General features: G+C 35.3%; 3 protein-coding genes, 1 long non-coding RNA gene and 1 pseudogene across 5 annotated transcripts; 4 read left to right on the top strand and 1 right to left on the bottom strand.

The window, feature by feature from the left end:
• Positions 1 to 119: 119 nt before the first annotated feature.
• Positions 120 to 6,459, top strand: LOC103839354 (serine/threonine-protein kinase prpf4B). Its single transcript, XM_033280488.1, has 15 exons — positions 120 to 563; positions 1,007 to 2,162; positions 2,540 to 2,754; positions 2,900 to 2,968; positions 3,149 to 3,233; positions 3,402 to 3,558; positions 3,673 to 3,964; positions 4,044 to 4,158; positions 4,269 to 4,432; positions 4,512 to 4,586; positions 4,673 to 5,066; positions 5,291 to 5,355; positions 5,661 to 5,704; positions 5,813 to 6,268; positions 6,353 to 6,459. Exons 1-11 carry the CDS (start codon positions 234 to 236, stop codon positions 4,859 to 4,861), a joined length of 2,847 nt encoding a protein of 948 aa, XP_033136379.1. The 5' UTR covers positions 120 to 233; the 3' UTR covers positions 4,862 to 5,066; positions 5,291 to 5,355; positions 5,661 to 5,704; positions 5,813 to 6,268; positions 6,353 to 6,459.
• LOC103839355 lies at positions 4,967 to 8,329 on the top strand. Of its 2 annotated transcripts, XM_009115861.3 has the most exons (10): positions 4,967 to 5,066; positions 5,291 to 5,355; positions 5,661 to 5,704; positions 5,813 to 5,842; positions 6,614 to 6,675; positions 6,809 to 7,139; positions 7,221 to 7,314; positions 7,399 to 7,436; positions 7,536 to 7,671; positions 7,753 to 8,329. In XM_009115861.3, the coding sequence occupies exons 6-10, from the start codon at positions 6,822 to 6,824 to the stop codon at positions 8,166 to 8,168; spliced, it is 1,002 nt and encodes a 333-aa protein (XP_009114109.1). In that variant the 5' UTR covers positions 4,967 to 5,066; positions 5,291 to 5,355; positions 5,661 to 5,704; positions 5,813 to 5,842; positions 6,614 to 6,675; positions 6,809 to 6,821; the 3' UTR covers positions 8,169 to 8,329. The 2 variants fall into 2 exon arrangements, with proteins under 2 accessions (XP_009114109.1, XP_018510010.1); XM_018654494.2 differs by lacking the exons at positions 4,967 to 5,066; positions 6,614 to 6,675.
• A 241-nt stretch (positions 8,330 to 8,570) lies between these two features.
• On the top strand, positions 8,571 to 12,416 carry LOC103839356 (annotated as a pseudogene).
• Positions 12,417 to 15,986: 3,570 nt separating this feature from the next.
• Positions 15,987 to 18,327, bottom strand: LOC103839357. Its single transcript, XR_004451630.1, has 2 exons — positions 17,759 to 18,327; positions 15,987 to 17,548 (listed from the first exon to the last, which is right to left on the bottom strand). It is a non-coding gene; the product is annotated as an uncharacterized LOC103839357 (long non-coding RNA).
• A 3,991-nt stretch (positions 18,328 to 22,318) lies between these two features.
• Positions 22,319 to 26,077, top strand: LOC103839358. The gene is made up of 2 exons (XM_033280506.1): positions 22,319 to 22,453; positions 23,035 to 26,077. Exon 2 carries the CDS (start codon positions 24,237 to 24,239, stop codon positions 25,935 to 25,937), a length of 1,701 nt encoding a protein of 566 aa, XP_033136397.1. The 5' UTR covers positions 22,319 to 22,453; positions 23,035 to 24,236; the 3' UTR covers positions 25,938 to 26,077.
• Positions 26,078 to 26,126: the final 49 nt, after the last annotated feature.

Below are 26,126 nucleotides of genomic sequence, written 5' to 3'. Positions count from 1 at the left end.
TCATAAACCCCCGATGCGGGTGGTCTTAATAAGCCTCGTTGTACCAATTGGTATTTGGTAACCGGATAATTAAACCAGCTTATTTCAATTTAAAATTCCGGTTTTGTTAAACCATTTATGGTGGATAACAAGCTGAACTAATTCCCGAGTCGCGGAAGTCGTAGCGAGGGAGAAAGAGGGGAAAACAAACCAACTGATTCCTATTGAGCACAAACCCTAATTTCGACGATCTGATGGAGAACGACAAGCAGATCGAATCTCACCACCGCAAGCACCACCGTTCGTCTTCACCGTCCGACGAGGCCGATAAATCATCGAAGCGGCACAAGCACCGTCATCACAAGCACCACCACAAGCGCCATCACCGACATCACCGTGATAAGAAGCGCGACGATGAGACGGAACTGATGGATGTTACTCCGATTGGAGATAGTCACGGCGGTGAGGATGACGTTGAGGAGGGGGAGATTCTAGATGAAGAAGGGCTCGCCAATGTTAAGACGCCAGATTCCGACGGCGAATCAGGCGAAATCAAATCCGATGAATTTCAAGGCGACGATCTGGTCTGTTCCAATCGCTCTTCTTACGTCTTTTTGCTCATAAATTTCCTGTTTATTTGGCTGAAATTCTGTTTGGATGCTGGGATAAGAATGATCTGATTGATACCAGAGTTTTTTATCCATACGCAACTTGTAGTAGACCTCAGTATCCAAACATCATTTATGCCTTTACATCAAGCTGAAATTTCCGCTTTATGATAAAAGTTTTGGTTTTTGAGAGTATTCTCTTTAGATAACGTGAGTGTTTCAATGCATATCTAAGAAAGAAGTTGCACTAGGCGTTCAATGGAGACTGATGGCGTTCCCTTGATTTGTAAGAACTGGTTTCGTGATTATGTAGATGCTTTTTTTTTTCATTTTTTTTGTCATGTATGCTCATGAGTTTTGTATCTCATTTATCTCTTTTTCTGATAAATTCTCCGAAAATCTTGTGGCTGTGCTTGCAGACTGTCGATGGGGTTTCTGTTGCTCGGAATGCCGAGACTTCTAATGGTGTTCTAACTCGTGAATCTGAAAGGAAGGACAAGAGGTGGTATAAAGAGTATGGAGGTCCTTCAGACAGAGTTGGTAAGAGAAGTGATGATAATGGGAGGAGCTCACTTTCTTTGGAAAACTCTGAGGAGAAGCGTAAGAATAGTAACTGGTCTCCGACAAACAGCAGGCAGTCTAACGAAGTCCGTGCTCGGAGTAGGTCTAGGTCACATGATCGGGAGAGGGAAATGTCAAGATCAAGGCGTGTTGCGGCGGATGAGTTTCCGGTCAGAGGGAGACATCATGATCCGAGTAGGGGTTATCTATGTGAAAGAGTTGAAGCAGGGAGAACTGAGGACAGTTATTATCGACGTGGGCGATATGGGGAAGATGACAGGCAATATGGTCGAGAAATCTTGGAAAGAGAAAGAAGTAAGGAGAGGGATATGGTCCGGGAGGGAAGCATACGAGATAAAGATTCAGAAAGAAGTAAACGGAGAGAGAGAGATAGTGAACGTAGAAAGGAAAGAGAACGAGAGAGTAGGAGGATGAATGAGGTTGAGCGTGAAAGGCTAAAAGACTATGAACGGGAGCGTAGCATTGATAGGGATAGGAGAAGGGAAAGGGAAAGACGAGGTAGGAGCAGTGATTGGGATAGGAGAAGGGAGAGGGAAGAAGATTATGTTCGAGACAGAGACAATGAAAGAGGTAAGAGTAGAGATAGAACAAGGTATGAAAGTAGAGAGAGGGAGAGAGAAAAGGAAAGGGAGAATGACAAAGATTGGGACAAAGGAAGAGAACTCAAGACTGATAACGAGAAGTATAAAAGTGTTGATGTGGACAACGGGGAAAGGTATTCTCTCAATAGTCCTAACCCTTGTGAATATTTCATTACAGATGATAAAGCTTTGTTATATTGTGTGGCTCCTAACTATTTTGCGATCACGTCCAGAAATGAGGATGCTCAAAATGATAATGACGAAGGAGTTATATGGAAATCTCCGGAGGAAGAAGAAGAAGAACTAAACAGAATCAAGGAGGAGAGTAGGAAGCGAATGGAAGCCATACTGGAGAAATATAAGAAGAAGCCCGATCAGCAAAACGAACTTTCTTCGCAGGATAAGGGGAAAGGTAATTCCCCATCCTTCATTGCAATCATTATACATAACGACTTAAGCATGATGGTTCAGATTATTTGTTCAAGTATGGACCTTCGTACTGTGGTTGGAGTTGTAAATAAAATTCTTCATCGGCCCGCTTTTATTTGGTTGTTAAGATGTAGTTCTTGAATCTTGGAAGTCACTTGCGTGTTGTGTATCAGACGACCCCTTAGGTTAACAAGGAACCTGTTCCTCTCAACTTGGAATGCGTGAAGGGCTCTTTAGCAGAAAAGCTGCAGTTAGTTTTCAGTAGATTACGTTGATTGATTTCCACATGCACTTGTACAAAAAAATTTATTGAGATTTTCAGCTTCCAGGCAGTCTCAGTTAGTTTTCTGTTCGTGGCAGATGATGTTAAAGAAAATGGTGCTCCAGATTCGGCTTCTTCCCCTATTGTCATAGCTGCTAATGCTGATCCAGCCAAAGATAACTCGGACATTTATGCTATAGATAGTGATGTTGCCAAAACATCATTAACAACTGGTGCGCCACCTACTATGTTTGGAATTTCTCACCCAGAGAGGACTTTAGCTCCAGCCGGGCTTGGCGAAGGTAGCCCGAAGGTGCGTTCACAAATGAAATATTTTTGTTTCTGTGGTATTGGTTTCGTGTGTGATTGTGAATATTTTTTTGGTTTTATGTTTATATTATAATTGAAAATATATATGTGGTGATGTTTCTCAATCTTATATAATTTTATGTTTCCAGAGTGAAAGATCAGCTGACATGTTTCATGATGATATATTTGGAGAGTCCCCAGCTGCTAATGAAAAAGTGGTATGTAAATTGAATTAGTTGGCATCTTTTCATCTTATCGTTCAGTAGCCTTTATCATCTGAATTTTCTCTTATCGCCATGAATCTATTAGTCAGATCCTCAGAAAACCTTTTTTCATTTGTGTAATAGTTTTTTTGTTATGTAAGGTTTTTTGTTATGTAAGGGTTTTTTTTGTCATAGGACCACACGCGAGGGAAAGGTGATGGTGTTCCGATGGTAAGGAGCGGGCTTTATGATAATTGGGATGATGCAGAGGGCTATTACAGTAAGTTTGTTTTCTGTGTGTATTTAGCTACATTCCTACTTATTAATACTAGTTCATACTTCATAGTTTTAGTTTGTGACCATTTCATGCACCTTCTCACCTTTCCAACTCGTAGAAGCTCTTCTGTTAATTTTCATCTTAAAAATATGAGTCTCTTCTACTTTTTAGGCTATCAGTTTGGCGAGCTAATTGACGGTAGATATGAAGTCATTGCTACACATGGAAAAGGTGTCTTCTCTACTGTGGTTCGTGCTAAAGATTTAAAAGCTGGACCAGCTGAACCTGAAGAAGTGGCTATAAAAATTATTCGTAACAACGAGACAATGTAGGTGGTGCATTCTACACAGGCCCTAACTTTTACTTCGAGTTCTTTATGCAATATCTGTTTTTTTTAATATATATGCATTTGCAGCTCATTATTATATCTCATTTCGTTTAGGCATAAAGCTGGCCAGACTGAGGTGCAGATATTGAAGAAGCTGGCTGGTTCTGACCGAGAAGACAAGCGCCATTGTGTTCGTTTTCTTTCAAGTTTTAAGTATCGGAATCATCTTTGCTTGGTGTTTGAGTCGCTCCATTTGAATCTTCGTGAGGTCTTGAAGAAGTTTGGCCGCAACATCGGTCTTAAACTCTCTGCGGTTAGGTCTTATTCAAAGCAGCTGTTTATTGCCCTTAAACACTTGAAGAACTGTGGGGTTCTTCACTGCGATATAAAACCTGACAACATGCTGGTCTGTTATACGTTTCTGTTGCTTTCTCATACTCCATTAACTAGCTTTCTAACAGTTGACAATTCCTATGTTTGTCCAGGTAAATGAGAACAAAAACGTCTTAAAGCTTTGTGACTTCGGTAATGCGATGTTTGCTGGCAAAAATGAAGTTACGCCATATCTTGTTAGTCGTTTTTACAGATCCCCTGAAATCAGTAAGTTTAGATTGCAGTGAGAATTAACATATTTTTGGTTTAATAAGAGAATATTTTATCTATTATTGCTAGAGAATACGTGACTAGAGCTTTTATTTTTTTCATGGCAGTTCTGGGGCTCACCTATGACCATCCTCTGGATATATGGTCAGTTGGCTGCTGTCTATATGAGCTATATTGTGGGAAAGTTCTTTTCCCTGGCGCCACAAATAATGACATGTTACGCCTTCATATGGAACTGAAAGGCCCCTTCCCCAAAAAGATGCTTCGTAAGGTAAGCATTAAAGTAGATTTCCATAGAGAACTAGAACGAAGAACTTAATATGCTTGTACTTATGCTTTCGGTTCAACAGGGAGCATTTATTGATCAGCACTTTGATCATGACTTGAACTTTTACGCTACAGAGGAGGACAATGTTAGTGGAAAGGTAAAAAGCCAGTCCTTATGTTTTCTCTGACACTTCGCAGTTTGAAATCAATTGACTATGAGTAATATGCTATATTTTCTTTTCAGATGATGAAGAGAATGATCGTAAATGTAAAGCCGAAAGATTTTGGTTCAATTATTAAAGGTTACCCTGGTGAGGATCCCAAGATGTTAGCTCATTTCAGGGATCTCTTAGACAAAATTTTCATCCTTGATCCCGAGAAGAGGCTGACTGTAAAACAGGCATTAGCTCACCCATTCATCACTAGCAAATGAAACTACGTTGCCGTTTTCTCTTCTCTGTTATATCAGGAAATGCTGTTGTCCTCTGTACATTATACAAATCTTAATTTTAATTCGAGGTTCTAATCTTTGAACTGTCTCCATCTTCTTTCTGCTGCTTGAGTGCTTTGGTTACAATGTTGGCGTGGGTGGAGCTCTCACCGTTGGCGATTCTCAATGGGAATTTACTGGTTTTATTGTAAGACAACCTGCTAATGGAGCTTTCTTTCGTTATATTCCTGTGTAATCTCATTGCCGACTTTACACATTGTAGAAATCTATGTTTGGAATCTGAATAAGGAGAGGGCCATTCTGAATCATATTTCAATTATAATGGAAACCTTCTCATTATTATTTGTGATGTTGGATTGCATCATTTTTCTCTTATGGTCTTTTAGAGGGCCTGACGTTATTTTTCTCCAGGACATCTACCATGGCTTAGAGACAGTCCTAAAGTCTTTCAATGCTTTAAAGGCACACAGGAGAAGGTACAATGGTTGTTTATTGGTAGTAAAAACTTTTGCATTTTCATTGGTCTATGGTTTGAACTTGGATGATACTGTTGCTTGAATAGGTTTTAGAATTTGTCCTCCCTTTTTAACTGTGTTTGTTCGCAGTTTCTTTTGTGATGGTTCATGTTTTGCCTGAAATAGTTGTTTTTCTTCCTCATCTAGTTATCCTTTTTAATATGCAGTTTTCACCTTTTGTTTTTCCGTAGTTTTCAATTTTTTTTTCCTGGTGTTTTCACGTGTTTACATATTATCTGATAAACTGTGTTATTGTCATTCCGGAGGTTTGCTTGGAGGAGAGAGCCGCGCAAGGAAACAAAATATGAAGGTATGGAGCTTAAATCATATCTCCCTGATTTTTTAACAACTAGGCCTCTCTTTTTGTTCTATCTCCTTGTGGTTCAGTTCACTAATTGTGACTTATATCTTTTTGTAGGGCCGTACTCTCTCTCCTCCTGCAAGTTTGGTAAGTATGTCGCGCTTTATGTGTTGTGTGCCTTCTCCTGTCATGATATGGCCACAACTTTTGTTGATGTGGATGTTTCACATTTTTGTCCATAGCATGGTAGAAGTCTTGGAGTTTAATTTATTGATCGGTTCACTTTGGTGGGCTAAGGTTAGTAGTCCGCAAGGGAAAAAATGAATTAGTTAACCTTGCACATATCGTCACTCTTGATTTTTTTATTTTTGATAACGTAGAAGTTTTGTCAGTGTAGCGGATGCGAGTAGGCCGATTCAGTTTTTGTTCTTGATAGTGCATAGGGAAGAAGTGAAGCTCGATGTTTTATGTAGTAGATTGAGTCTGTAATGCTTAAGATTGTAGAGAGGTTATAGGAAGAAGATACAACTTTGGCGATGGTTTTGATATTAACTCATGCCTTTTTATGGTTAGGTATGTTTTCTTTGTATTTGCTGTCTGGCTATATATTTCACTGTTGCCGAGAAGGAAAGAGTGATATATGATGTATCGTTGCAGGGTACTTTTGTCTGTACTGCCAATGTTAAACTCAAGTGTAGTGACAGCATAATTCACAATCTTATTCAAACCATTGGGCATCTATGACAAAATTGGCCATCGCCGTATTGATATGTGTAGTATGACGTGCGTGCCAAGTTAACTTAGCTTCCATAAAACTTGGAGAGAGTAACGTAGAATTGGTTGACATTTTGGGTCCGTACTCCGTAGTTAATCCCTTTCTGCATCAGTAGTCGACCGAGCCATTTTTGTATACGACAGGTCCGAAACGGCGTATAAAGAATTACTATCGTGGGCCTTCGGCCCGTTAAAGGCCTGTCGAGGTAATAGTGAGTCGACTTAAACGGCAACGTTCCTTTGTAGTTTGAAAAACTATACGCCGTCGTTTCAACGAGTCTCTCAAAGTCTCAAAGTATAAATCACTCCTCCGACTACGGTTGATACTGGATAATGCAGGGAAGGGACGAGGATGATTCTGGTAACCTCACCGTCAGTGACATACCTACGTCACTCCGTCCACAACGCTCACACAAAATCGTTACAAATCCGATGCCAATTTCGCCGGAGTAGCCAAATCCCCACCGTCGATCTATGCAATCCACGACAGACAATGAACGGCTTCCAAATACGAACACGAGACAGATCCACTTTATGCTTGGCTCGCCGGAAACAGGAGGCGGCAACAGTTGAGGTTGAAGATGATCCTCTCCAGAGCATCCTTCGGTATCTACTGTGGACAGCTGAAGCCGTGTACATACTATGGCTCTTCCTTCTTCCTTATGCTCCCGTGAGTGATTCCCTCCAACGTTATACTTCATCTGGTAGTATTGTACAAATCTTGTTTACTAAAAGTCTCTTTGATCAACAGGGCGATCCAGTTTGGGCGATTACTTCAGAGACGGTGAACTCTCTCTTGGGACTTTCGTTGAACTTCTTCTTTATCTTGCCTCTCACAAACTCAGGTATGTTCAGCTTAAATGATTCTATGTTTCTCTGATCATTGTCGATTTTGTGATCTCTGATGTAGAATTTGTCTGACAGAACAGTTGGTATTCATGTCCTAGAAGCTCCTGTTCTTCATCCTGTAAGTACTATTTAAGTAATGTTCACACTAGTGTTACTCTATTCAACGATCTGCTGAAAAATGTTTACATTTTCTGTTTGAAAAAAAAAAAAAAAACAGATGGCTGAAGGGTTATTCAACTTTGTAATAGCTTGGACACTCATGTTTGCTCCATTGCTATACACAGACCGAAAGAGAGATCGATTCAAAAGCTCTCTTGACGTCTTATGGGGTCTCATGATGTTCCTCACAAACAGTAAGTAACACACACTTCTTACTTTGCCTTGTGATTTAGTTATTTACCTATAATATGATTTGATCTTGTGAATGGAAACAGCGTTTCTGATCCCATACATGGCCATACGTCTCAATGACGCTGACCCAGATGATAAACCGAGCAAAAGGTCTCAACTTGGCGAAGCAATGACCAAAGGTGCGTCGGTAGTTGGTCTCACCGGTGTTACGGTGTGTCTGATATCGACACTGTGGTCTCTCTACGGCCGAGCAGATGGAGGTTTCGGTGGAATAATGGAGAGATGGCAGTATCTGACTGGTTATTTGGGATCGGAGAGACTAGCTTACGCTTTTATATGGGATATATGTCTATACACAGTTTTTCAGCCATGGTTGATTGGAGAGAACCTTCAAAATGTGAAGAAGAGTAAGGTTGAGATAGTGAGTTATCTTAGGTTTGTTCCTGTTCTTGGTTTGCTTGCATATCTTCTGTTTCTCAATCTTGACGATGAAGATTAAAATTAGTTAAATAACTGTCAGGGTACATGTTTATGTATGTATAAATATTTATTTAGTCAACGTACTTTATCAAGTTTATTATCCCTCTATATTATATTATGGAAAGTTGGAAAAGTTTGTAATCCCATTATTTTGAAAAGAAAATCTTATATTTGTATTGATATTTTTTCTGCGTTTCATATTTTTATTTTACAAAAAAAAGGGGGAAAATCAAATGCCATCAATACAAAAAAAAAAAAATTAAAATCTATCCAGCAAACAAGAAATAATTAACTTGAAATTTGTCAAACAAAACTCGTTTCCATCTGACTAAATTTTGATGGAAAAAAGGAAAAAGAAAAGGAAGGTAATGGGCTATTTGTTGATTAAATAACCTTTTTAAAGAATATTCACGGCCCACTGTAATGAATGTTTGAATATGCTAGACGCGAAGAAAAAGCTTTCATTCTCTCTCTGAACAATCTCTCCAGGTCTCGTACTTCTTCATCGATAGAACGCCCGTAGGTGCCAACAATCAGTAAATCCTTTCTCATTTCATCCAACTCAAAGGAACATAACAATCCAGATACTACTTACAATTGTTTATGCTGTCGGATTACTACAAAATCTATTGAGATCTATCTTAAGGTTCTCGTCTGATTTGAAATTTTGTTTTTTTATTTGTCAAAGATGAGAATCAAGTATCAAAACACGATGCCAACGATCGAAGAGCCGATTTATTACCCCATCGTAGTACTTATAGACGAGCTAAAGAACGATGATATTCAGCTAAGGCTTAATTCCATCAGACGTCTTTCCACGATTGCTCGTGCTCTTGGAGAAGAGAGGACGAGGAAAGAGCTGATCCCTTTCCTCAGTGAGAACAACGAAGACGATGACGAGGTGTTGCTTGCGATGGCTGAAGAGCTGGGAGTGTTTATTCCTTACGCTGGAGGCGTTGAGCATGCGAATGATCTGCTTCCGCCGTTGGAGACTCTCTCGACGGTTGAGGAGAAAGCTGTGGAGTCGCTTTGTAGAGTTGGGACGCAGATGAGGGAGAGTGAATTGGTTGATCATTTCTTACCACTGGTTAAGGTTAGACAAGGAGGAGGAGAGCAGAACTCTTTGTGTTTAATTTTTGATGTTGGTTAAGTGGTTTACTTAGTCTGAAGCTTCCCAGTGTTTTGGAATAGGCAACCGATTATCTCTCCGTAGTGGTTGATGTAAGTCGTCTGATATAGTTAGTTGTCTTGGTTTGTGGCTATGCCCGTGAGCGTCCATCTTAGTCTCATTATGTCATCATCGATTTCAGTATTTGGTTTTTTGATGTTATTCGAATGGCTTACTTAGTTTTGTGATGGTTAGTGTGACCCAGCTAATAGGCGGTGGTTAGGCCTCTTATAGAGGACTAATGTTTAGGCAGGGGCTTAGACCGATTTGCTGGCACGTAGACCGATTTTTAGAACTCTACATCATCCAGCAAATTCATGTTTGGTTGTTTGTTACCATTTTCTTAAAGTAGTTGTTTTGGTTTGTGGTTGTGCATGTGATCGTCCATCTTTTGTTCTCTTTACTAAAAATTTTGCATAAGGTATCGTTGAAATAAGAGATATCTGAAGATTTCACTCCATGTTTAACAGAGACTTGCAGCTTGAGAATGGTTCACAGCTAGAATTTCAACTTGTGGGGTTTTCCATATTGCATACCCAAGCGCCCCAAATACGTTGAAGACCGAGTTAAGATCAATTTATACCTAGCTCTGTCAAGATGATATGCCAATGGTGCGGAGAGCTGCAACAACCAATCCGGGAAAGTTTGTTGCTACTATTGAATCAGCGCATTTGAAGACTGGCATTATGTCTATGTTTGATGATCTTACTCAAGATGGTAATTTCTTATCTGATGATTTGCTTCACACTCTAGCTTTGCTTGTTAAAGCATGCATTTCTTAATTTTCCATTTTTGCTCTCATATCAGATCAAGATTCGGATTTGAACAAAAAAAAAAAAAAAAATCAGATCAAGATTCGGTTAGATTATTGGCAGTTGGGTTGTGCTGCTCTTGGGAAATTGTTGGAGCCACAGGATTGTGTCGCACACATTCTTCCCTTGATTGTTAATTTCTCTCATGTAATTTTGCATGTAAAACATATAGGCTTTTACCCTGATTATCTTTGAAAAATCTACAGTAATGAGATGTTTAAAATTAGTACTTTTGTTACTGAGCAGGACAAGTCCTGGCGTGTGCTTTATATGGTTGCAAACCAGCTCTATGAGCTTTGTGAAGCTGTGGGACCTTAACCTACTAGGTAAGGATGTTTTGTTAGACCTAAATGCTGGTTGTCTTTAGCCTCATGGGATAACATTAAATTATCTTTAATGTTTATTGATCTATCTTGACGATGCCCTTTACTTCTTCTTAATACTATTTACTTTACCTTATATATTAAGGACGGAGCTGGTGCCTGCATATGTGCGTCTACTCCGTGATAATGAGGCTGAAGTACGCATAGCAGCTGCCGAAAAAGTTACCAAGTTCTGTCGGATCCTAAACCCTGAACTTGCTATTCAGCACATTCTCCCATCTGTAAAGGTACATGCTTAAGAAAAACCCATTGTGCTCAAAGTTATTACATAAGGTATCCCTATTACTAATAGTTTCTTGTAATTCAACCTGTAGGAACTATCCTCTGACTCTTCTCAGCACATCAAGTCTGCATTGGCCTCAGTTATAATGGGAATGGCTCCAGTCCTGGGTAAGGTAAGAGCGTTTGCAAATATACAACATGTGTTTGACTCTACTGTGGTGGAAGATGTTCTTGGAGAAAGAAAGTTGCAGATTTTGACTTTACATTGATTTTCATTGCAGGATGCAACAATTGAGCATCTCCTTCCAATCTTTCTTTCTCTTTTGAAAGATGAGTTTCCAGATGTATGCTTGAACATTATCAGCAAACTTGACCAAGTGAATCAGGTTTGTTATTGACCATGCTACTCTTTTTAACTTGACCTCATCCTTCTTTGCTTGTTGATGATTCCAATTTTTCTATATTTGGCAGGTTATTGGGATTGATCTACTGTCACGGTCCTTGTTGCCAGCAATTGTGGAACTTTCTGAAGATAGACACTGGAGAGTAAGACTTGCTATAATCGAGTATATCCCTTTGTTAGCAAGTTAGTTAGGTGTTGGCTTCTTCGACTCTTTGCATGCAATGGTTACAAGACAAGGTTTTGCTTTCTCTCTCTCTATCCTTTACTGGGGAAAAAGTATTAGATTATCCAACAAATGAAACCCTTTTTGCGGTTGCTCTCATCAGGTTCACTCGATCCGTGATGCTGCTGCAAACAATCTGAAGCGGCTTGCTGAAGAGTTTGGTCATGAGTGGGCAATGCAACATATAGTTCCTCAGGTTTGTCTACAATCTTTGCAACTTAGCAAAAATTAGATTCAATTAAACGTTTTTAATTAATCTGCAGTTTCTTGAGATGATTAACAACCCTCACTATCTATACCGTATGACCATTTTGCGTGCGGTTTCTCTTCTTGCACCAGTGATAGGCTCAGAGATCACATGCTCAAAACTCTTGCCCGTGGTAATCACTGCATCTAAAGACAGGCAAGTTCTCACTATAAATTAAGACTCATAATCATTGTACTTTAAACATCTTAAGTATAATAAACAAGGTTTTTTTATTTACCACAGAGTTCCAAACATCAAATTCAATGTCGCTAAAGTGCTTCAGTCCCTCATTCCAATAGTGGATTAATCAGTAAGTAAATAATCTAATCACTTGGAACATTCATTTGGTTTGCGCAAAATCCATATGGTTTTGTTTTAATTTTTGGGTTGGTGGTGAAATTTAAAAGGTTGTAGAGAACATGATTCGTCCAGGGCTTGTGGAGCTAAGCGAGGATCCAGATGTTGATGTAAGATTTTTTGCAAACCAAGCTCTTCAATCTATTGATAATGTGATGATGTCTAGCTAAAGAAAACACACTTTTAGATCTTGTCTGTCTCTGGCTGGTTTTCTGTTTGATGCAAAAGTTGTGAAATCTCGAGACTTTGTAACGTATGTAGTGAGAGAGAACTTTTGTGTTCTGTTTTTATTACACACAAGTCTTGCAACTAGTGTGTTCACTTTTAGTTTTGTTTTGAAAACTTCTTCAGTTAATGAACATTTTTCGCAGTGTGTGTATTTTTCAATTACAATACACTAGATCCTTTTTCCGCGCATAGCGCGGATGATATATTTAAATTTGTTACATTTATCATTTTTATTTGTATGTGAGTTTTTATATATTAAATTATATATAACTAATTTTTTTAATTTGATTTTTTTTATATTTTTATTTTGAATTAAGTATTTCTATTATATGTAACACAATTAACTAACAAAATGTGAAGAATCAAGTCCGAGATTTTAGAGTTATGTATAAAACATAAATTATCTTAGTTTAAAAAATCGGAATCTCATCTCAAATAAATAGCCTTAAATATTTTTTATTTAATTTTTAATTACAATGTGATCTATTTTGATTGGATATGTCTTTTAAAATAAATTTTGGTTTGTTATATTATTGAATCATTTTTTAACTTAATTTTGATTCATTTTTGTTTGTTTGGTGCTTTGCTGTATATTAGTAATTACTACGCTAGTTATTGTGAATTTTATGTGCAGTCTATGTAACCAAAAAAATATGACTTGCATAACTAACATTAGAAATTTGACTGTGCTTATTGTCGTTGTAATTTACAGTTGCATGTTTATGTTTGTGCTGTTGAGCTTGTAGTAGTTTCATATATTGAAAGTTTGTAATTAGTTTAGGAAAACTGAGTTAGTTAAAGGTGGTGAAGTGTTTATGTTGGAAACCAAAATAAGACAATAATTGGTCTTGATTCCTCTTTCTTTGGGGTGTTGCATGAGTCAAACTGTTTAAAAGTGGGTATGTGTCACAACATGTGATACAATATAGAGAATATAAACCAACATCAATCGTCCAGTGTGTAGACAGGAAAAAAGTAGACACTTGTTGCATAGAAACTAAGCTACATGTGTTTTAGGGTAGAGAACTTGAATATTCAATTTGTTACCGATGGTAAAATTATGCAAAAGGTAATCTATAATCCACATAATTAGTGGAGTTGTAGGGGAAAATGCATATTATTCCTGTCTCATATTCTGACTACAAAGCATGGATGTATATCCTCGTTGCAATATAAAAACTAATATCCTCGTTTCCCTATTTCCGAACTGGACTCCATGACTTCTTTAATCTTGAGCTCAATATTGAGTGTGCTACGCGCGGTTTGTTCGTTCATAATTTTAATAATAAATACATCTCTGTATTAATAAAATATAAATTTAGAAAAAAAATGTTTCAAATGCACTTTACGTTGTCAATAGTGTATTTATAAGGTAATAGTAGTAAACTGTGAATTTAAAAGAAATTATTTTTGTTTATTGAACTTGAGTGGCTAAAATTTGTGGAAATAGAAAATTCAAAAATAATATAATTATAATTGAAATTTAAAATGCTTTTAATATGTGTGAAACTCCAAAAACCTAAATTAATACTTGAAAAATTAATAACCACTATAAATTGAAAAAAACTTGTGAGTTGAGCTAATATAAAATATGACACAATTTAATAAGATTAAATTTTTGGAAAACTTTATGTAAATATATGGTCATAATATAAATATAAATTAAAAATTAATGTATATAAATATGATATGAATATAACCAATATATTGTATATTTTGTTTTCTATTCACAGTAAAGTTTATATTTAGTTTTCTTAATATTTCTAAATATTTTAATCTTATTTTCATTTTACACTTAAAATCAATTTACATTTATTGTATACCCTATATAATCGAATAAGAACAATATATAATTTCTATTTAAAAAATTTAATCAATACATATACCGTGAAATCATATGTTCTTCATATATTTAATTAAAACATAGTAACATACATTAAAATATATAAATTTAAAAAGGATATTTTTGTAAATTAATAAAATATGAGAACCCTAACATTATTAATTTATTGAGTTTTTTACTGCAAGTTTTTAATGGAGGAAGTATAAATTAAACCTCAAGGTTTAAAATAAATGAATTTTATTTTTGTGTTATATTATATCATTTACTTGTTTTGATATAATATTTGGAAAATTAGACTGAAATGTTTTGAAAGATAATATTTTTTGTTTAGAATATCATTAATTTATATAATTTATATGTAAACATAGTTACAGTTTCTATTAATCTTTTGGTAATCATGTTTAAAATTTATTAAGAGTTAAAATACTCTATATTTATAAAAGTTTTAATATTTTTATTAATTTTGTATATCATATATTTTTATGCATCATCTGATTTAGTTTAAAATTATTATTTAAAGAATAGGTTGATAACCTTAATTTCATATACATACATATTTTCGTAAATGTGTGATCCTTTTGAATATTTAAATCTGCAAATTTTAAGACCAATAAAGATGATTAAATAAATCTTTAAATTTTGAAGCTATAATCTTTTTTTTCAATAATATATTTTGGTATTTATTATTTTGTAAATAATTTTTTACAGTATGATAAAAATGTGAATTATGTAGGAGGTTTAAATATGAACTTTGTATGTTAGCGTAGAAATATATCTATATTATTAAAACTGAAATATTTTTTGTCATGTTTGGAAATATGGATAACATTATAAATGAAAATTGTTTGAAAAAGAAGTATAATGTCATTTTAGTAATTTCATTAATATAATTACATTAATTGTATTTCCATATTTCAATCAGTTTAACAATTTCTTTAATTATATTACCTTAACAATACATCACATCATTAATTATATTACCATAATAATAATAATGCATCTTTTTATTTATTAGTTAATCAACATTAAATTTGTGCCAATTATAAAATAAAAAATAAAAAATAACTGAGTTTTGCATATGGTTAAACTTTCAGTTTAGTTTGTTTTACTAAAAAAAATATTTTAGTTTCAATCGATCTGGAAAATTACTTAGAAAAAAACATAATTCAAAAACATGTTTTGTGAATAAAATAATAACTTAAATCAAAATAATAACATTGTGTTATATTTATTGTCACTTAATTTTTTACTGATATAATTATTTTACTAAATAAAAAATTCTGTCTATTTTACTTAATTTAGCCAAACACATAGAAAGAGTCTTTTTATTATTTTATAAAATAAGTTAGGCATGAACATTAGATCCATTTAGGGACATGTTGTTTTTTCCGTATATCTTTTTTTTTAATTAGGCTCTGTTTGAATATTATAAATTTATGTGAGGATTTTGAGTTGAGTCATTTGGGTATGGATGAGTTTGGGTCTAGATGAGTTTGGTTCTGGTGTATATGAACCTAAAAATATCTAGATAACAAATGTATCTGAACGGGTTCAGATATTTGGAATAAAAATAACCATATTACCTTATTATCCGATTCGGTCGAGATCTTTTGAATACAATTAGTTATATTACGATTCATCTAAAATATATAACATTATTTATGAAAAATAAATATCAATATATAAAAATGTAAGAATCAATATCCGCGTGGATCAATCTCTAGTTTCCATTATTATTCTAGACTCTTAAGTTAATTATTAAACCGCTTAAGATGGAGTTGGAATAGCTAGAAGCAAATCAGAAATTTTATATTAAAATTTAAGCAATCTCAAAATGCATTGATTAGTGATTCTCTAACATAAATTGATCTTTACACAAACTTATTTGGTATAACACTATAAATAAACTATGGACAAATCTAATGGTATGTTAATAGACATGAGGTAACAATTAAAAAAAAAATTGTAATGCGATTTAATGAGCATAATCAAAAGCCATAAACACATCTGTTATTTTTACAATCTTTCAGACTTAATTTGCTTCAGGAACTGTACTTCTAATGAAATAGAACGCAAAATCATATATAGTAAGAAGTGAAGATCTCGTAATGCTTTAATCATTCTCAACAGCCTAATACTGTAACTGTAAAACTATGAGAGACTCAGAAAATTATGATTCAGTAGGGAAAGTGATGTTTGCTTCTCTTAACCCCAAGTATGGATCCACATTCAGAAGCTTTCCCCTCTCAAGCTGTTTAAATCGTTACGGAAAGACTAACAAAAAGGTATAACTGTGAGCACGTGGCCAGTTCATAAAACAAACAACAAAGCCAATAAGACACAAAGAAGCAGATTCTTGTCGGCTGCAGTTTTTGAATATAGTGGTATTCTTCTATGTACTTCTCTATTCTCCAAGCATCAGGATCAGAGAAGTTCATTCCATAAACCTATGCGCATACTGTCGGATTTAACTTCTCTTAATCAAAGGATGCGAGAAGTTCATGTACTGAGCATACCAATGGAACAAACCGGCATAAGTCTCTACAGCCCCCATTCACTTTCCTGTCCATATCAATCTCCCAATGCCCCGTTAAATCCTTCTGCACAACCACATCATCGTCCAAGAGAAGTATCCTATGCAGCTTCAGCTTCAGCTTCAGGTAAAGAGAATGTCAAGTGCTTCAATAGGAAAATTTTGTGAATTTCTAAACTACATCTTCAGGGTATCCTTCGGCGCATTCTCGAGCTTGTTCTCAAGAAAGAAATTCTGAAGATTAGGAGACTCCAGTGGCTTCACATAGGCACACACGAAGAGTTCAAAAACATATAGTCCTCCAAAGCTTACCCTTCTACATGAGATCCATTATAATCCTTCAGCTTCAACATAACCTGCATCGCCCCAAGATTAGTGACGACGTGTAAGACATGTTTCCATGGCCTGCATTCTTCATAGCAGATTTCACCACCACTGACGCTGCAATCACATTTTCAGGACAGATGGCGTAGCTGAAAGATTCTGATCCTCAAGCTCCGGTGATCTAGCTCATTCTCTATTTCCCTCTTTCATAAACCTCCTCGCAAACCAATTAAACCATCCAGGTTGTTGATATCGCTATTACTGCCCCCAACTGCTTTCTTTCTAAATATATGTTCAAATCACTTAAACGTTAGCTTTGTGTCTCAGAGACAAACACAATCACAAAAACAATCTCAATATCAAAAACAGTTATAATAGGAATCACTACGTCAGCAGCAAAAAACAATTCAAACACACATATATATATATTTTTTCATTTGTAAGTGAGCCCAGACATTGAAAAACTCACTGGAAGTGACTTTAAGTGGCAGGATCAGGTAATAATTTTTGTGGGCTGTAGAGAATTTCTTACCGTGCTTTATCTTGCTTGATTGTCAAATAGATTTGTTTTCGATGGGTTCTTGTGAACAGGTCATAATTTTAGAAGGTGTCTCTGAGGGACATTTAGGTAAACAGCTGTAGACCTTCCACTTTCCCTTTAGAAGTGTTAACCATCAGTGGATGTGCTAATAATGTAAGAAATGTTCTATTAACTGAAATAAAGTCATTGATCTCTGTGACGTGATCGTTAGCTAAATGACCTAAACCTGGAAATTTTCTCATCTATTGCACATGCTCAATAGAGAGAACATTTTCTGAAAGCAAACAAACATTTTTAGAGAAACTGGATTGCAGGAGACACGTACCAGAAGAGGAAGAGCAATCCAAGAAGAACTTCCAAGCGTTATTGAATCTTTTTGGGTGACAAATTAATCAACATAGATGGGATTGGATCGAAACCCTAGACCCGATGGGTAACATGTCCAGGAACTGAAAGCTCTATATAAAAGGAGACGAAAGGAGTAACGAACATAATTGATTAATAAAAGTGGGTCGCAGTAAAGGCGAATTACAAAGAGCCGAAACGGTGACGACGAAATGGAAGAGTCGGAGACGATTAACCATCAACCCTTCAGAGTTCAGACGAAAATTGGTATAGGAGAGATGGGTTTGATATGGGCCATTAGAAATGTATTGGCAACCCACAAAAATAGCCCAGATTTAAACTGTGTAAAGTAGAGCCGATTTGACGTAGCACAATAGAGCTTCATGATTGGATGATTATTTTAATGACGTGGACACTCTCTCCTTTGAGGATATGTTACTTTTAGTATTGTATAGATTACAATTGTCATTCTTATTCTTGCTTCTTCTTATATACTAAGGGTAGGGTATGATGGTTTCTCTGCTACTATCTGCAAACGCCGCAAAAACGCAGTTTTTGCAGTTGGTAGCGGTTGTTAGCGTTTTGCAACAATCGCTCTAAACCGTTTCAAACCGCTCTAAATCTCATAGATTCAAAAGCTGGTTCCAGCTAGCGTTTGTGATTGCGGGAAGATAATTTAAAAAAAACAATATAAATACAAAAATAAAAATATTCAATAAAAAATTCAAATTGAAATTATAAAAATAGTAAAATATATCTATTATATTTTAATTAATATTATAAATTTTAAAAATAAAAATATTTTCAATAATTTTTAAAAATTTAAAACTATAACTTTCTAAATATAATTTTTATATTTATTATAATATTATGATTTTGATATTTTTATAATTATATAAATATTGTTAATTTATTATTTAACTGCTGTTGTATTTGGTAGTTAACTAGTCATAAGTAACCCGCAAACACATCAATTTTTTACCTCAGAACCAGTTGTACAAATCTCTTAAAACCGCTAGGAACCGTAACCACCTGCATCCGTAAATTCCCGCAATCGCAACCACTGTGTTTAAACTAGTGAGGTCCTAAGAACCTTAATGATTATTTAAAACAAAAATGAATATTTAAAGATAATTTTATCAAATAGTTAAATTTTAGTTTAGAGAAAAAAAAAAACTACTAAATGAGAGACAAATGGCCATGAATTTTTTAAACTTTTGCTTCTTTTTATTATTTTTATTATGTTGGTTATATATGAAAACTTCTCGGTAGATATCGAACTAATCGGACTAAACATCTTTTTTTTTTTGGACAACAATCGGACTAAACATCTAAGTTGAAGTTTTGAATGGTTGTTGTTCAGTTCACTCTACTCTATATCGAAATAATCGGACCAACAATTCACTATGCTAAACTGCATAAGTGGATGGAAATGGCAAGAGTTCGTACCAATAATTTATTATAAACTTCATAGGTGGATGGAAATTGCAAAAGGTCGTACCAATAGTATAATTTTGGTCCACCTCTTACAATCCACTAGGCTATATTTTCTTGGTCTGATCTGACTTTGCGAATGGTAAAATAAAACTTGGACCTTGGTCCAATCCGTAACGGACTACGCAACCATTTATAGTGTAAGATCATCTCTAACATATTTCCACATTTCTTTATATGATAGCATTTAAATACAGATGTACTCCAACTCACATCTATTTTTTGGTCTAAAATATAAATTGTTGCTTTTACTTTATATTTAGAGGAAAAAAGGTAACATTCTTCTATTTTTATTTTAAATATAGATAATACTGTTTTTTAAAAACACATTAGAATAAATTTTACATTTATTATAAAAGATTATTTATTTCAAAAGAAAATAGCAAAAATACATTTGAAATAATCCTTTTTTAATCAACTAAAGCTTTTTATAGCAATTTTACTCTCAATATTAGGGGTGGGTATTCGGATATCTGTTCGGGTTTGGGTCGGGTATTTCGGATTTTCGGGTATTTTGGTATATAGGGATAGAGAACCCGTTCGGATATTTCTGTACTTCGGGTCGGGTTCGGATATTTTTAGTTCGGGTTCGGGTTCGGTTGTTTTGAATCGGGTTCAGATATTTAGATTTTAAAAGAAAAAAAAATATTTTTTTTCATTTTTTAAGTTTCTTATATTTAAAAATATAGATTTCACTTAACTGATTTTTTTATTTTTTATAGATTGGATGATTAATAAGTTTGGAGATAATATTTCAAAAATAAATAGATATTAATTTGGGTATTGTTTTTAAACTTTGAATGTAACTTTTGTTAATACATGAAACAAAAAATTTGACATGCATTTTAAATGAATATCAATTCTCTCCATAATTATATATATATATATATATATATTTATTTATGATCTTAAAGTATGTGTAACATCAATATAAATATTTTTTAAAAAAATAAGAGATGTAAACTAGAAATATAAGGGTAAGTATATATATGTTCGGTTATCTTCGGATATCCATTCGGGTTCGGATATTATCCGTTTGGGTTCGGATATCAAATCTCTCTTAACTTAATACCCGTTCGGGTATTTTGCTACTTCGGTTCGGATTTTGGTTCGGGTTTTTCGGGTCGGATTCGGATGCAACTTCGGGTATCGGGTAAAGTCCTCCCCCCCCCCCCCCCCCCTACTCAATATTGATGTTTCCTAATTGAAAAACAAAACCTACAATCACAGCAAAAAAAAAGCCTCGTATGTTTTATGGAATTTTATTAGAAATTAGTGAACCTAATTTTTGAAAGGTCGTGCTCATTGCCGCGTGGATAGGTCAATTGCCATCAATATTCTCAAACTGATATTTCTTGGATTTGTTACGAAAATAAAAGTTTACTTGCAATAGGACCTTTTTAGAGTTTGAGCTATTGTTGTGTAGTTGTAATCAAACAGAGTCGTCCATTTAGTTTTGTTTGCGTTCCACCGGCCAAATAATTCTGACTGCAGCCGAAAACGTCGCTTTTACAAATTGTATCTTACGTATGCATGTTCAAAACTTCAAAAGAAAAGAAAATAAATAGCGTTGAAAAATAAATAAATGGTGAGTATATCCACCACCACCCACGTGAAATTTGATCGATTTTTATTAATTTGTAACTTTGACGGGGTGTTGCCATCTGCTTTTTCTACATCCTCTTGATTTAAGAACGTTATTATGTAAATAGAAGATACTCGATTTTTACGAGTCACCGGTTATTTTCAGATCAGTCGATATCAGTGATTAAGCTATACCATGTGTGTACTCCTATTTATGGGGTTTTCTATCTGGATAGTTTAAATACCAAAACATTAGTTTTTTACATATTTGAGATGAATATGACTTAAATACGATTAAATTAACTAATTATACAAAAATTAATGAAAAATACAAATTAATATATACGACTTGTTTTTATTTATATCATACTGATAACTTCACTTCAGTTAGGTTTGATTTGAGATTGTATAGAACGAACCATTGATATATATATTGGGACGGTCAACACTCACTTAAAATCTTAAGAGTCAAAACCATATTGTAAAATCTTTTCTTTCTTTTTTTGGAAAAAATATTGTAAAATCTTAAATGATAAAAAACATATATATAATCTGATAAAAAATATTAGAATCGATAGAGAAATACCATATGTCATGATAATTACAAGGTAGATATATGTTCTTGTCATTGGACCGTCAATTACATGACCAACACAATTGTTGGCTCAAGAATGCATCGTAAACACTCACATACACGACATGCATGTTTCTCTTAATATGGCATAGTTTCCATTTGGCATTTTGACCATGCATATCTCTGGGGAATTCAACTTAGTTCGTATGCAAAATGTAGTTTGAAAATAATGTACATCATCTTTAGTTGTAAGAAGTTTCGGGCCGAAGTTCGTAATCTTATTAAGCCACAAATAAGTATGAGTTGTTAAATCCTGCTAAGATTTTTACCAAAAAAAAAAATCCTGCTAAGATTCGAATCTGACACTTTCATCTGTAGAGAGGAAGGCTTAACAGCAGAGATAACAACTACAGATAATGATATACAGATTTTGGAAAGTAATGTTATGTAACATTAGGAAAAAAAAGGGAAATGAATAGCGCTTGAACATATCCAATACCGACCGGTTTTGTAAATGGAAGACTTCTTTGGTATAGTGGTATCAATTGATGGATATTACCTAAGCGCGCGGGAATTTATCTATTGCCATTATTAATGTAGACAAATTTTAATTGATGGCATTATACGGTTGTAATTAGATTATAAAACTAAATGTTACCGTTGACTATATATCACAGAATATGTTATACATCTAATTAGTATGAAAAAGGTTGGAGGTTAGAGCATACATATATCCCAACCACCAAAAAAACGGCAAAAGTGCGTAGAAACTTATAATTGTAATATCTCGACTACCTTGGTTTTACTACGATAGTCGTTTGCTACCAAACAGCATATACATATACATATACATATATCTAGTAAACTTTGCTTTACCTATTTAAGTAGATCGACTAGATCCCCATTTCTATAAGTTCTTCAAAACATATTCCTTCAACATAGAAAACGATGTCTTTCACTCAAATTCCGCGAAAGAGAGCAAGAAAGAAAAAATCTCTGAAAGAGGCTGATCATACGACCTTGGTAAATGTTTTTTTTCTTCTTTTTGAGAAATATTTGTAAGTTTATGTAAACGTTTAACTAAAAGATGTTACTGCTTTTACCATATATTCTTATATCTGCAATTTAGGTTTAGGTTGTTCATATGCTTAAAAAATATGGACATGTATATACTCAGATTATTGTTTGTTTTTTTTGACAAAAGGTTTTATACTTAGATTATTGTTTGAGTTACGACATGCATCATTAGTTTATATAGGGTTCATTTCAATTTTTAAAATAAAAATACTACAAATTAATGAATATAACTTCATGCAAAGCAGATATTTATAAAGCACCTCTATTGAGGAGATTTTCAACTTATAAGTATCTATATATGTGGGTTTCTTAATATGAACAATCTATAGAAGGAATCTAAATGTGCAAAGAGCTAAACTATTACCCTAAATCATCATAATGCAACTGTATAATTTACACAGACGCGTATTTTTTTGTTGATACTAATGCAAAATTGGTTTGATTATTTACTTTGCTTTATTTTTATATTTTGGTATCAGATGATTTTCATGTCTAAATATTTTGGTGTGTTGATTTTTCTTTCGCAGGTCGATACCAAGTACTCTCCATGGAATATTCATTTGAGCAAGATGTTGGCATGAAATTGCAGCGGTGAAGGACGAGTGGAATCTATATGGATACTACCTCGACCTCGATCCTTCACGTTGTTATTAATTAAATACATAGTCACAGTCTCATTGTAGACTATGTATCAAATAATACCGTGAATGCAGATTCAGGAATAAATTAAAATATTTATTTAGTTCTATTGGTTGTTTAAAATATTTAATTTAATTTGTATGCATGCTGATAACTGAAATTTGTAATAACTTGAGAAAAGTAGTGATGTCTTTAAGAATTGATTATTCCTTTTCAGTGAAGGAGATTTTTGTAATATATATGCTAAACATATATCATAATTTTGTTATATATTTGTTCCTTGCCATTGTCATTTTTAATCGGAAAGTGTAACTAAAGGGTTATGCTAAATAAATGGGATAATGAAATGAGTAAAAAATACCTTTAGAATTGGTTAGTCACAATCTGGTGGAAGCATATTGAGAAAATTACATTGACCAGTCCTAAAGCAAAGGAGACTAAAAGAAACCGAAGATGTTATTAGTTCCTGAAGCTTCCCGGTAGGCACCTAAGATGAATAATCACAGGAGGATGGCTATCTTATATAGATAATCAAAAACCAGCTTCTCATAATCTCACCAAATGTTGAAAAAATTGAGTAGATTTGTGAATCAAAAGGTCATTGGAGTCTTGGGCGTGCATTGTACAGAGAGAAAGAGGCGACTCAGTCCTGAGATGGCACGAGGAAATGATCTTCGATAAAGAGAGAGAGAGAGAGAGAGCAAGTGACTAGCTACCGTGATGGTAAGAAGGATTAAAAATATTGATAGGCCCTGGAGGGTATATTACCGTAAGAAGAGAGGAGGAGAAGATAGAATCTTGGATGCTGACGTGGAGAGTGAAAACTCGAGCTGAGGAGTTTGTTACGAGTCAGTTATGGCCGTTAGAAGAGAAGAGAGACTGAAGAGTATAAATAGTAGTTTGTCTTGTGTTTGTAATTAGCTTTTGAGTATTTTGTAAAAGGATCCTTAGACGTGAGGTCTTGGATATTGGCTTGATTCTCTGAGTGTAGAGATCAAGAGAGGGAGGTTGGGCAGAACGTTAATAAAATACATACAATCTCTTATCAATTGGCGCGGTGAGCGTCCCGAACAACGCGATCGAGACGACGATGACGAGATTGGAAGAGTCGATGCAACGGATCGGAGCGTTGGATAACACCGTCGACGAGTTACGGCGGCGATTCGACAGTCTTGATGAGCGATTCAATCGTTTCGTTGCGACGACGGAGGTGAACAATCAGTCGAAGGAGACGAAGATGGATGAGCGATTCGCGAGTCTCGAGTCGACACTGACATCTTTCATCACTTTGATTCAGCAACAGAATCCACGATCTTCGCAACCTGAATCGAGCGGAGCTAATCTGATGCAACCAGATCCGCAGAACGTGAATCAGGTATCGCCTCGTCATTTTGAACATTACCGGAGAGAATCTGAGCTAGGTTATCGGCCGGTAGAGCATAGACATGAGAATCGAAAAGGCTTGTATAAGAAGGTCGAGATGCCGATCTTTTCGGGTGTCAATCCATTTGGTTGGATAGCTCAAGCTGAGAGATACTTTCGTGTGATGCAATCAACACCAGAGTATCAATTAGAACTGGCTTCTTTGAGTCTGGAAGAAGACGCTTTATGCTGGTTTAACTACGAGATTGAGTATGGAGATTTCAAGGACTGGTTTGACTTCAAGCGGAGATTGTTATCAAGATTTGCAGAGTCCTTTGAGAAGACTCCAGGGAAACGATTGTTCAGCATACAACAGACTGGTTCCATAGCTGAATATGTTCGAGAATTTCAAGAGCTAGCTTCTCAAATAAAGCTGGCTGAGGCGCACAAGATTGATATCTTTTTCAACGGCTTAAAGAGAGAAATGAAGGAAGTAATCATGATGAAGGAACCTCAAACCTTATCTGATCACATTCAAGCGGTCATCAAGATGGAAGACAGTGAGTTTTGTCGTCTGTTCTCAGGGGGAAAGGTTCACGAGAATCGACAAGGGAAACAGACAACAAGCTCAGGCTTCAAATCCTTAGTTACTCCAACAAACCAAGCTTGGACGAACAAGGCTAAGCAACAAGAACCAGTAGCAAAAACGACAATTCCAGCGGTTAATACAAAGACTCAAGGAAGAGTGAAGTTATCTGATGCTGAGTATGAACATAAGAAGAAGAATGGGATTTGTTTCTCCTGCGATGAGAAGTGGACAAGAGCTCATTACAACAATTGCAAGAACAGGCATCTTCAGGTGATGGTGGTGGCACAAGGTTGTGAAGTAGAGCTGATAGACGAAGAGTTTCATGATTCGTGCGAGGAGCTGCAAGGAACTACCACACAGGTTATGGAGTTTTCTTTACACTCATTCATGGGGTGGTCGTCTCCTACGACTATGAAGATTGAGGGACGTATTGGCAAATCAAAAGTGGTTGTTTTGATTGATAGTGGTGCGACACACAATTTTCTATCACCCACAGTTATGAAAAAATCTCAACTACAGATAGATGAGACATCAGCATTTAAGGTGTTAGTCGGTACTGGTATAACAGTGAATGGAGCTGGTGTGTGCAGAGGGGTTTCACTACAGCTACAGTCAGTATTGATCAAGTCAGACTTCATAGTGTTGGATCCGGGAAGTGCAGACGTGGTGTTAGGAGTGCAATGGCTTCGTACTTTGGGTAAATGTGAAGTAAACTGGGAAACACAGGTGCTTGAGTTTGATTCGGCGCAAGGCAGTCACATTGGTTGGAGACAGAGCTTTACATACGCAGGTTTCAGCTTTACAGTCGATCATTTCGGGTATAGATTTACAAAATGCTGAGTCTCAGTTTTCAGAAAAGGGGTCATTAGAGATTCACATGCCGGAGCAGATTCAGAACTTGTGAATCAGTTTGAGTCGATCTTTCAAGAGCCTACGGAATTACCTCCTGAAAGAGGTTTCGAACATAGCATTCGGTTAATAGAAGGCTCAGGAACAGTTGCAGTCAGACCTTACCGTTATCCGCACGCT

The sequence above is a fragment of the Brassica rapa genome, chromosome A09 (genome assembly GCF_000309985.2).
Source record: "Brassica rapa cultivar Chiifu-401-42 chromosome A09, CAAS_Brap_v3.01, whole genome shotgun sequence".
Classification (NCBI taxonomy): Eukaryota; Viridiplantae; Streptophyta; class Magnoliopsida; order Brassicales; family Brassicaceae; genus Brassica; species Brassica rapa.
This window is presented reverse-complemented; position numbering and strand designations above follow the sequence as displayed.

What these genes read in the sequence shown, in the direction of transcription:
- LOC103839354 (XM_033280488.1), top strand. Translation starts at nt 234, where the DNA reads ATGGAGAACGACAAGCAGATCGAATCTCACCACCGCAAGCACCACCGT. An exon ending in TAAAACCTGACAACATGCTG is followed by an intron (nt 3,965 to 4,043) that starts GTCTGTTATACG and finishes ATGTTTGTCCAG; the next exon opens with GTAAATGAGAACAAAAACGT. An exon ending in CCAAAAAGATGCTTCGTAAG is followed by an intron (nt 4,433 to 4,511) that starts GTAAGCATTAAA and finishes TCGGTTCAACAG; the next exon opens with GGAGCATTTATTGATCAGCA.
- LOC103839355 (XM_009115861.3), top strand. Translation starts at nt 6,822, where the DNA reads ATGATTCTGGTAACCTCACCGTCAGTGACATACCTACGTCACTCCGTC. An exon ending in TCCTTCTTCCTTATGCTCCC is followed by an intron (nt 7,140 to 7,220) that starts GTGAGTGATTCC and finishes TTTGATCAACAG; the next exon opens with GGCGATCCAGTTTGGGCGAT. An exon ending in AAGCTCCTGTTCTTCATCCT is followed by an intron (nt 7,437 to 7,535) that starts GTAAGTACTATT and finishes AAAAAAAAACAG; the next exon opens with ATGGCTGAAGGGTTATTCAA.
- LOC103839358 (XM_033280506.1), top strand. Translation starts at nt 24,237, where the DNA reads ATGACGAGATTGGAAGAGTCGATGCAACGGATCGGAGCGTTGGATAAC.